The sequence below is a fragment of the Aythya fuligula genome, chromosome 1 (genome assembly GCF_009819795.1).
Source record: "Aythya fuligula isolate bAytFul2 chromosome 1, bAytFul2.pri, whole genome shotgun sequence".
NCBI classification, from domain to species: Eukaryota; Metazoa; Chordata; class Aves; order Anseriformes; family Anatidae; genus Aythya; species Aythya fuligula.
This window is the reverse complement of record NC_045559.1, coordinates 122,348,166-122,360,437: the sequence shown is the minus strand read 5'-3', so window position 1 is coordinate 122,360,437 and position 12,272 is coordinate 122,348,166. Positions and strand designations below refer to the sequence as shown.

The 12,272-nt window shown below is 34.0% G+C and overlaps 1 protein-coding gene across 5 annotated transcripts in view; it reads left to right on the top strand.

The window, feature by feature from the left end:
* IL1RAPL1 (interleukin 1 receptor accessory protein like 1) overlaps positions 1-12,272 on the top strand; it is a 759,868-nt gene that overhangs the window by 85,874 nt on the left and 661,722 nt on the right. For all 5 annotated transcript variants that reach the window (XM_032184130.1, XM_032184112.1, XM_032184122.1 and 2 more), the window contains one exon: positions 5,187-5,292. In XM_032184130.1, the coding sequence (XP_032040021.1) occupies positions 5,211-5,292 (82 nt within the window). In that variant the 5' untranslated portion in view covers positions 5,187-5,210. The remainder of the gene's footprint in view (positions 1-5,186; positions 5,293-12,272) is intronic.

Here is a 12,272-nt window from a genome sequence, read left to right as displayed (position 1 = left end):
CAATATTGGTTACATTGATAAGACGTTCAGAAAACCACATTACTACAGAAGAGCTGTGAAGTATTTTTCAGGGACAAGGTCCTGCTTTTTCTTCCTTCCTTCCTTCCTTCCTTCCTTCCTTCCTTCCTTCCTTCCTTCCTTCCTTCCTTCCTTCCTTCCTTCCTTCCTTCCTTCCTTCCTTCCTTCCTTCCTTCCTTCCTTCCTTCCTTCCTTCCGTCCTGCCTTCCGTCCTTCCTCCCTCCCTCCCGCCCTCCCTCCCTCCCTCCCCCCCCCCTTTGGAGGGGATTTGATGGAAGATAATGAAGTAGTTTAGAACATGTTTAAAAGAATATCCTTCACAGTTAGAAAGACAGCACAGGAAGAAAAAATGGTTTTCAGCTAATTACCTCATGGACGCTAGCTAGCATACATAGACTAACACTGAGATACAAACCCTTGAAGTTATTGCTAGGGACTGAGCCAACAGAAAGTTTCCTAATTCAATTAAGTGTAATTCAGATTTTGGGAAAGACCCAAAAAGAACATAAGTAAAATTAGGAAAAGAGATTTTTCTTTTCAATTTGCCTCCCTTATCAGGAATTGCTTTACTGTGGTTAATTTTATTTCTGCTGAGCTGTTTTGGGGAGCATGTGTGTAAGTGTATGCATTTTCCTTACAGTGAGTATTTATAACAAGTAAGAAAAAAAATCTTGCTTGGCATTTCCCCAATGAACATTAATGTTGAGATACAGCTGTATTTCTATTTCTGCCTCAAGTGGAAACTAAGATACTCAATGCAGCTGCCAGAGGCTTCTTATGTCATTTTTGTGTGAAGCAATAACATTCTCTATTAAAAAGACCTTATGAAAATTATTTTCATACCTAGTTAAAATTTGCATGAAATATATTGATCTAGAAGCATTCAACATGTTTTTGATATTGTTATTCATGCAAATAAACAACCCACTACTATATTTCAGTTCTTGCTATCATATAAAGAAGAAGGCAATTAAAAATCCCTGATTCTAAAATATTTTGTTATTCTACTATTCATCTGAAAAGTCAAGTATCCTCATAGCCAAAGAATTTGTAAAATATGCTGGCATTAATACAACTTGAGACACAGCAATGAATTTTGTTTCTACCATACATTGTATTAGCTTCCTGGAAGAGGTAACTGAAAACCAGAAAAAAAAAAAGAAAAAAAAAAGTAAAAATTAAAAAGGCCTTTTTTTTTTGATGCATACATCACCTGTATATCTGCTTATTGCTTACAGAAACAGCAGACATGCTATTTCCATTTAATCATGAAATAATATATATATATTTTAAATTACTACCTATATTTAAAAAGTACCTGTTTTAGTAAAAAACAAAAAACAAAAAACAAACCAAACAAACAAACAAAAAGAACAGACCAAAACAACAATAAAATAACTGCTGAAGGAAGGCTGTTTCCAGTTCATGAGATGTCACACTGAAGTTAGTGTTAAGAATTTTGCTTTTCAGAATTATGCCTTTTATTTTGTTTTTCAGTTAAAAAAATAATTGTATGTATTTCAGCATCTAGGCCTCAGACATACTCATGACATTAGAGAAGGAATTTTCTGTGGATTTTTTTTAAGATCCTCTTGAGATGTTTCTTTTTGATTTCCTTTTGACCTGCTTATTGGCTTTGCAACTGATTTCAATAGGTGACAATTTGTAGACTGCTCAATTGCTGAGGCATTCACCTGGGACATCTGCTCTGAGTCAGTCATGAGAATGATGTGAGCCGGATTCCCCAATCTCACAATGTACAAAGGCATAAAGCAGCGACTCCTCTACAGTGATCTTCAACTTACTGTCTTTTCTTTGAGTTTTTAATTTTTTTTTTATAATACGTTTAAAAAAAAAAAAAAAAAAAGCTTCTCCTGCTTTCAGGAAAAGGTGTGGAAACATAAGATAAATGTTGGTAAACTCTGAGGAGAGCCCTTATGAGGCGAGAGAGGCCCATATGCTGGCATCGAGGTGGCTTGAGACAGCCAAGGGAGCCACCAGGACCCAGCAGTCCTCGCGAGAGACAGCAGCGGCAGTGGTGGGCCATTTAAATTGGGCATCACCACCATTTTTTAGACACTCGCCGAGGCAGCCAGCCCCTTACTGTCTAGAAGCAATCCCTAGGGAGTGCTGCAAACAGGACTTTCTTGGCAGTTAGCACGGGCAGTTCAGAGAGGGGCAGGCATGGAGGAGTGCAGGGAGGATCCTTTCCTCCCTTTTCCACCTCCGTCTTCTCTGGGAGCTCTGCCTCGTACAACTTGCAATTTTAGTGAGGAAGCTACTGTAGACAGAACTAGCAAGTCTGCTGTTTTGCCATGGTTGCACCCTGGCAGAAGGCTGTTGTCAAGAAAAGTGTGGAGACACAGACAGAGGCCCCACACAAACATACGACTGCACAGGTCTCTGGTTGCAGAGAGTGCCAGAGCCTGGCCCTTGCAGTACAGGGTGACAGACAACACCTGCGTCAGATGCGACCAGGTAAATGATTTACTCAGCCTCGTGGCTTAGGTTCTTCCTAAAGGAAGAGGTGGAGAGGCTGAAGGACATCAAGGAGAGTGAGAGGGAGATAGATTGGTGGAGCCAGTCCCTACCAGCCTTCAGGCTTAGGCAGCCAGCAGAGGCTCCATAAGAAACACATCACGCCCTACTGCCTTGCGAGCAGGTAATAGGAGGGGACCAGCAAGCAGACAGAGTTCCTGCTACAGTGAACCCCCCTTTTCCTCTCCCCCTAACAACAATGATGATGAACTGGGGGGCAGGGGCAATGGCAAAAGGTTCCTGCTTGGTGTTACAAGCATAGTATGTCCACCTGCCTGGTGATTCCCCTACCTCTCCAGCTGTCCCTGCAGGACAGGTACACTGATCTGCGAGGACAACTGGACAATGGTGAGGGTGATGGTTCTTCCTACTTGGAGGTGTCACCAAAGTCTAATCAGACAACCCAATGCATTAAAACCTCCTCAGTAAAGAGTAAAAGATGGGTCATTGTCATTGGTGACTTGCTGCTGAAGGGAGATGAAGGCTCAATATGCAGACCAGACCTGCTACACAGGGAAGTCTGCTGCCTCCTGGGGGCCTGGGTTAAAGACGTAAGGAAGAAATTTCCTTCGCTAGTATGGCCCTCAGATTATTATCCTCTTTTGCTGTTTCAGCTAGGCATTGATGAAATAGGAAGAACTCCTCTAAGGACTATGAAGAAGGACTTCAGAGCCTTGGGGAGACTAGTCAAGGGTTCAGGAGTAGAAGTCGTGTTCTCTCTATCCCTCCGGTTACAGGAAATAATGAGGGACTGGACATGATGAACCAGCAGATTAATAATTGGCTCTGAGCCTGGTGTCACCAGCAGGGGTTTGGGTTTTTTGACCTTCAGTCAATTTACATGAGACCAAGCCTACTGACAACAGACAGGAATAGCTTTTTCCATCAGCAGAAAAGGGTTTTAGGATGGGAGTTAGTAGGGTTCATTGAGAGAGCTTTAAATTAGTGCAGGAGTGCTAGAGTTTGCTAACAGCCAGTGAATAAGCAAACGTGTTACTGCCTGTGTGTATCTCTATATAAATGTCAGTATCAAAATTAGATATCAAACTGCTGTTTTCAAACTGCATTCTCTTACTCCTTCATCTTTAATGAAGCCATAATCGTGAATGAAGTAAGTTTGCAATTAGTTCTCAAATACCTTGAAACATAAAACTTGAAGAAGGATTCTTCAAGAATCATTAAGTGATTCTTCCCATAATGTGCTCTTTTACATCCCCCCTATTTTTTATTTTAACCTGTTCTCTTCTGAAGTAAAGATATTTTAAGATACTGCTTTCAGAAATATCTTGGGTACAGAGTAACTTGACTGCCAACGAAAGAGCAAAAGATTCAAAGTCTCTTTTGAAATCAAAGCTCATACCATGTGGTTTATTTTGAAAATGTTACCAGTTGCTGTAAAGTGCTGTGATCAGCAGAGGTCGATATCAAGACCACATTGGTTTCTTTTGGTCTTTGTTTATAATATTAATGAACCATTGATCTCAGCCCTTTCTTTCATTATATAACTCTTTTTGCATAAAATACTATCCTGAGTACAGATAATAGGCTATGCCATCTAGGTTGACTAATCAGAGGCAGCTTTGTCCCCCATTCCATCTTTTAACACATTGAAATGTGGGTTGTTAGTCCTATCAACCATTGAAAAACAAAGCTGGAGCACTATCATGACTAGATTACACTCTTACACCCTCTGAGTTATATGGGAAATTAACAAAACATGTACTCCCCATTTTCATCTGCTGCTTATACCGCTTCATCCCCCAAGACCATGAACAATAGAAATAGAAACCTTTGTTCCTGTCTTAGAGGTGAAGGCTGAGCTACAACCTGTGATCTATCCATCTCCCATCCTAATAACATTCACTTCACATTTGCTGCAGTGAATATGTTTGACTGATTTTGCTCATGGGATTTCAGCTCATATAAAAGGAACTTACAGGAGTCTCTGCTGGTTCCTCTGGTGGGCTGTTAATGTTCCCTTTTCACTATTCCTAACAAGATGACCAGATTTGTGTTTAATTGCTTGTTTCATTGTGAATCTTGTGCTCAATCTCTGGAATAAATGAATGTGGAAAGAAAAAAGAAAAAAGAAAAAAGAAAAAAGAAAAAAGAAAAAAGAAAAAAGAAAAAAGAAAAAAGAAAAAAGAAAAAGAAAAGAAAAAAACAGTATTTTATTATATTCTCAATATAATAATATAATTAATAATATTAATAATAATAATTAATAATATAATTTTAGGGAAAAATGATTCAAAGAAATAATTTTATTTTTCAGGTTTAATAAAAAGATCACACTTTTTCATAGGATAAATTGATCAATAATGATCCTGTTATGTGGATTTAACAGGGACCCAATGAATTTTCAATATGCAGACAAAATTAGAACTCAAGCTCCTGGTTTAAATGTAGTGCATCCATGTGTTTGCTTTAAGGTGATTTCAATTTATTTATTTATTTATTTATTTATTTATTTATTTATTTAAGCAGTGATATATCATGTTGGTGGGTTAAGCTGCTCACAAAAAAAAATATATCTAAATTTCTACAGTGACAGTATTTTGTATAATTGCTTGCTGCAATGTTTTTTTCAGTACCAGTATAAAACCAGTATTTTCTTTTTTGAACTCTAGGGAACAGCTGTGGAAAGATAGAAGATGAAAGCTCCCATTCCAAATTTGATTCTCTTGTGTGCTACTCTAACTCAGAGCTTGAAGGTTGTGACCAAAAGAGGATCAGGTAAGTAAATCTTTATCTCTGTGGTTATGATATATGTTTTGGGGAAAAAAAAAAATCTTAAAATTTACAAATATACACTAAGATATTGTTATGACGGTTTGAAATATAGTTAAGAGGATTTCGAACTTTGCGTCAAAAAAGTTGGTAGCTTCTATATATTTTTATCGTGTGGTGTGAACTTGATGGAAAAAAGAAAATGTTAAATACTACAGATATGTAGTGTAAAAACAATATAACAATTGATCTGTTAAAGGAGAATGTTTTTTTTCCCCATCTTATCCCCAGGAATTAAAAGACTTGGCTTACTTAAAAGACCTTGTTGCAGCCAGTGTCTTTAATATAAGCTACTGGATTTATCTTTTTGACTATATATTTTGTGGTGAAGGATCTCTTGGTTACGCAGTTCATTTAGGCTACGGATTTTTGTAATACGTAGATCATGTATATATATGTGATACATATAAGTGATACGTATATATACATATATATGTATATACAAATAATAGATCACGTATTTTTTTCATGGTTTTAGTAACCTTGGAAAGTGAACAGGAAAGAGATTTTTAAAAGGACTACCTGATACATGGTTGAAGAGCAAATGATTGATAGTTGATGCAGCAAATATAGGTGTTTTTTTTTTTTTTTTTTCAGAAACCTAGCAGAGGTGGTATGTTTGCCCATCATCTTTCATAATGTTATTATAGATTGCTTATCTTCATATGTAAATAAAGGGAACTTCAATAGTAAGATTGTGTGTTTTTCAGTTCATTCTTAGTCATCCTGAAATTCTTTTTTTTTCCCCTTTTTCACTTTTCATCGGATAACGAAAGATTTATAGGATAACATTTCTGCAAATTCCTATTTTGCTCAATGGGACTAAGGAAAACTAAATCCTTAAGGATTGATCCCATGTTGAGAGAATTAATTAATTAGGTTTGTTTTTACTAGTTATTTTCCTTTTGGCATTGGAGTGCTTTAGGTGTCTTTTGTTGTACTATTTTAGAATTCTGGCCCTGATTTCATTTTTTTTTCCCCGCCTTTAATCTGTTTCCAGATGGAGTTGTCTGCTAGTAATACTAGTAATTGTAACACTAGTAATTCCTCTTAAGTGATGCTTAGGGAGGGCACAGATCTTTCTATATTTTGGGCAATGGTTTAAATACTTTGTGTTTTGAATGGATTATACTTGTAACAACATTATGAAATGGGTTCTCTCTTCAATAGTTTAGTGACTAGAAATGTAGACTGAAGGAAGGTAAATAAGGAATACCACTCTAATTGTAAATTATTCCTCAACCAAAACTTGAGATTAAAATATAAACTGAAGACTGGCTATTACTTAGTATGTGAAGAAAACTGACTTTTACTTAGTATGTAAAGAGCCAAGGACTTGGTGATGGTTGATGTGTTTGCAGTATGATGTCTGCCTAGACTGATACCACAGATATATTTTGAATTTGCTTGCACAAGGTTTTTCCATTTGATTACAGTTTAGTACTTGTGAACTTTAGGTTGAGGCCTCAATCCAAATTTAGTTTAAATATTTTTGATCCTCTTAAAGTAACTTTTACAATGACATCCATTTTTAAGGAGCCAAAAAAACTAGCCAGCTTTCTATTTGAATGTTATAATGATACAAACCCAGGTTGTCTTTGCATTCTATTTCATCAGTTTTGTCTGTATTCTCTTTCTGAGATTAACCAAGTAAAGGAAAAGCGGTAAATAAAATATTAATTTTAATTTCTCTTTGGAAAAGAAATGTAATTGATGTCCAGCCAAAGGAAAGAAGACACAATACTTTTTCAGAGTTTCTGAATATGTTCTCATCCTGATGTTGTTTTTAAAAAAAAATAAATAAATGAAAAAGCAGTAAAAGCAGTAACGGAAATCTTTGGATCTCATCTTACTTTAACATGGTTCTTGATGCATGAGATCTGCTGATACAGTACATAGTTTCCTTCAGCTGCATTGCTAGGAAGACTATTTTGTCGTAGTGTGTGTGCAAAGGAAAAATCTGACTTTTACAGAAATTTCAGACCCTTCTGCCTTTGGTCATGTTGTTTAGTGACTTTAGACATGAAGAAATAGTATAGAAGTAGATGGAATGTAATACATGCATGATGCTGCATGGTTTGATTATTTTATTTTACTTTATTTTAATTTAATTTAATTTTTCCTCTGGCTATTTGGAAGTACTATTTTTTGATCCTGTTTTTTCTTGCAAAGATAACCTTATTTGCTTTCATAGAAGTTTTGCCAAAATAATATTCATTTATCTGTAGTGTGAAAATAAAAACAGTCTCCTAAAACTACTGCAAGTAACCAGTTGTAAATAGGGAATAAAATCAACTCAGAAAATCAAACTTTAGTTTTACATGGGTATGCTCATCAGAGGATGCAGAGATCAAGGACATGGTTTTAGTCCAAGGACATGATTTAGTTGTTTGTATTGCATGGATCACCTGCTTACCGTAAGTTAATTAGTTTGTCTCTTGGAATGTCTTCTTGTTATAGATGGATGAAGTGTGATTCTGATTTATTTAAAAGTTGAATGCCATTATACTTCTATTTCTTACATAAAAATTGAATGTAAGAGCAAAATAGAAAACTGTAATGCTTGAATATAGAAAGGTGTTTTTTTTTTTTTTTTTGTATGAAAATAAGAAAACTGAACCTCTTGTTTGGAATCCAGTGTGACTCAATTTTAGAATTGTAATGAATTAAGAGTAACGCTAAATTGAAACATGATGTAAATGTTACTTAAAATTGGAAAAGTAAAGGCTTTAATATCTTTTGCATGCCTTTTTGGAAAAATAAATAATTTCAAAATAAATGAATATTTGCACTTAATGGCTGCCACCACCCTCTGCTTTGGCCCTTACTTATTTTTCCATCTCAGTTAATAATAAATCTCTCTGTTCACAATATGAAATCTTCCTTATTTGAGTGAAATTTTCCCAAATGTTATAATTTTAAAATAAATAAAATATATATATTCTGACTTATGAGCTAAAGAGCTAAAAAAATGAAATAAAAATGAATTAGTGGTGCTATAGAAGGCCTCAGTTCTACCCGTGAGTTCACTTTGTCCCTGAAAAATCAGAGTTAAATGAATAGCAAAGTGAAGATGGTGGCATATTTTCATATTTATGATATGATGTAAATATGGTGTAATAAAATATGTTAATATGGTGTAATAAATATGGTGTAGTAGTATCACCTTTTAGAGAAGCATTTTTTTTTTTTATCTTCCTTCTCTGTTATCAAGAAAAGGAAAAGGAATGTTTTAAAAGTGAAGAAGTTTTTGCATTAGTATGCTGAATTGTTGTTCTAACTGTGACTTGTTCCTTTCAGTCCATTTTTGTTGTGCAATATATAAATATAAATATATATATAAATAATTGAATTATATTTATATTAAAAAGAATTATATCCTTGAAAATTGTCTTTTATGCGCTATTAGTTGGATTTTCTTGCTAATATTTCAACTACTTCTATAAGGATTATATCAGCTTCGCTAAAAAGATAGTGATTAATTAAAGTAGGAGCTATCCCATTGGTATAAATGAATTTCCAGCCACTTCTCTGAACAGTCAAGAATGTGAAAACCTACGTTCAGAATGGTGGTGAGGATGTCAAAAATGTGGAAATATTTGCAGGTTCAAATTCTGTTTTTACTTTTTGAAATGAATAACAATGCTGACCGTCTTTCAGGATTTATGTTATACCACAGAGTTAGTTTTACATGTAATTAATTAGGATCAACATGCTATTCTTGTCTGTGCTTCTGTTGATTGAAAAGCAGGTTAAAAATTCAGTGTAAGAGAAAACTTAGGTTGTGCTGCATTGGATTAAATGTTTGATTAGGAGAGTTGTCATTATGTTAAGTACCTAAATGACTTTAGTTAAAGGCAGTCCTTGAATTCTTCATAAAAAGGAGAGTGGTTACAAACTTGTACAACTGTGTGATATTCATGAAGTAAATATGATAATACAGGATGTATAGGGAAAATTATTAATCAAATATTTATTATATTATCAGGAAAACAATTTAAATTAGCTTGCTCACAGCTGTGTGACATACCTGTGTAACACTTTATCTTTTTATGTTTGATTCTGTTTCTTTCTGAAAGAATATACATCTTATTTTTGTTTTGTTTTTATTTTTTAAAATTATTTCTGTCATGTAACGAACAGTTTCAGATGACTATTTTATATAAAATGGGTTTATTTCACATTTTGAGCACCTAATAACTTTGATAACTAGTCTAACCTCATCTAATTTTAACCTAATATCTAATAATTTTGAGCAACTAATAAAAATGGCTGCATGAGCAGTTCCAGTAATAAGTTAATTAATATAGAAAAATGAAGCAAAAAAGAAACATATTCCTATATCTAGGTCTGCAATTAAATTAGGCTTAAGCACACACTTTTTTTCTGTCAATTTTATTTGAATGCACAACTCCTACAAATTTTAACGCCTTCTCAATTAAGAGTGAAAGAAGCTTTTCCCTTAATCTTTGCCATTCCAAAAAGTGACTTCAGGGTAGATATAATGTTTGTTAACTACCTATTTTAGGTATACAGTGAAGTCTCCATGAATGAAGCCTCTAGAGAGTCTTCCGAGCCTTCAAAAGTAACTGCAAAGATGAACATATTTGAACAATGAACAATTTTGCACATGTGATCTGCTGAAGGGGGAACTAACTCTTGCACCACTGGGCTTTTTAAAATATCTCAAAGAATCTTGTTTTTGAAACTAGTTCTCTGTTTGCTCACCATGTCCTGTTGATGGAAAGGTAGAATAAATAATTAAAGTCTATATATTTTGATTTGTTCATCATGTTTTTTTACAGGGATTGGCTTAAATTTAAAAAAATGTAGTCTACTGAGTATTTGTTGCTCACAGCAGCCCTTGTTAATATTATGTGAACTTCCTGATAATGCATTTCTAAATGCTTTCCTTTCTATGATTTTTCTTTAAATTATCCTGTACTAGATTGAATTAAATAGTAGATTTTTTATCCACATGGTTTTATATCTTCAGCAACTTATGTTTCTTAATGTCTGTTCTTTTCAGGCCAAGTGGTATTTGATAGCTTACTTGTGATGAGGAGAGGTATTTGCTTATGAATTATTTAATATTCATGAAACAGGAAGTAGGTTAGGAAAGAGACTCTCTTACTGATCCATACAGATTTTTCCCTATAATGTGGATATTAAAAAAATATTTGAGTGCTGCAATGCCATCTGGTGGCTTTGCTTTTTTTCAAGGGTGATGAATAGACAAAGGGTTTCTTTTAGTTGTTAAAAAATAAATAAATGTTAAAAGGGGCTGGAGTAATGGGGGGAAAACTCTGCAAAAAAATGCTATGACATCAAGAATTATAATTAGATACTGTAACCATAGTGGTATTTTAGGCACTTACTTTGCCTAATAGTAATTTGATGTCATCTTGTATCAAAAAAGGTTAGAGTTCATATTATTTTCTGTGGTCCTCTGTTGTACAGGTTGTTAGGCATGGAGTTAATGAAGGAGCTATAAGTGTTCAGCTTTAGTACTGCAAAAGGAAATTTTCTAGGTTAAATTTATTCTATAATAGAAATAATTTAACTGGGAGGGCAATCTGTCCAATAGGTTATCAGGATGTGTATAGGGTCCTTCATATAATTATTATGAAGTTAAGGTTTGTACATGTATTATGTCATTCAGGAGAAGATTGAAGATTACTTCTGTTTTTAATGTCTAGCATTTCTGTGCCTTAGCAACTGTGAATGAATACAGGTGGTTCTAGTTGTACTTGTGTGGGAGATCAAGATTACAAAAAAAAGAAAGATGAGCTTTGATGTTGCAAACTTTCTTGGTGTTTCTGAATTTTTGTTTGTTTTGTAGGAAACAGGTACTGATTTTAACTAGATGAATGTAATTCAAGATTCTTTCTAAAACTGGTGAAATTCTGTTATATATGTAATATATCATATACATAATACATGTTTAAAATATTTAGTAGTTATTCTGTTAATTTTGTATTCTTTGAGAACTGTAAGTGTACATTTTTCTAAAATATGGCCCTCTGAATTTTTATGACTGATATTTTCCACAAGAATCATTATGTTTTAGAGCATAATATCAGATGTATCAAGGGTATCTCTGCACAGAGAAGACAGTTTTTTTTTTCTAAAACATTTCTTTTAGCTGGACCTAGCAAAAGAATTATCTCTATTCTGCAATAAAATAGCAAGTAATAATATTAATGATAATAATAAATCTATAATCCAGATTATCTGGCAAAAACACTCTGAAAACTTTTTCACAATCAAGTACTGAGCCTGATCAGGAGTCTGGTACACAGTATTTAAGTATTTGTATTTTAAACATTTATTTATTTATTTATTTATTTATTTTAACCCATTGTGAGTGAGGCTTGGTGTCCCAACTGCATATTACTATATTGTCATATTGTCATCCTGCTCTTCTTAGTGCATTTCCTAAAGTGGTGCCATTCTCTTTTTCATTCTGTCTCTGTTTTGATTGCCTAAGTATTTTCTTTTGGATTCTTGTCAAAACGTAATTAGTTGATGAATGTCATATTGGATCTGACATGCACTGAATAGTAATCAGATGGTTCAAAACTTAAATGAATAGATATATCAATTTTCTTTTCTTTTTTTTTTTTTTTTTTTTCTTACACAATCTATAGACAGAACACTTGCATCTACAGTATCTACAGTTCTCTAAGTACATTAAGCTTGAAGCAAATAATTTAGAACAAGTAAAGGCTGTGCTTCTTGTGAGCCATAGGAGTTTATGTCAATTGATATTAATGGCCTCTAACGGTTATTTTCACTCTGTTACACAATGCTAGTTTTCCATTATTAATTGATGAGGTTTGCTGTCTGTTGGGTGGTTTCATAGAACCTGAAATATTTGGAGCCTATCCATGTCTATCTGACCTGTAAGATTAACTTGTGTGAAT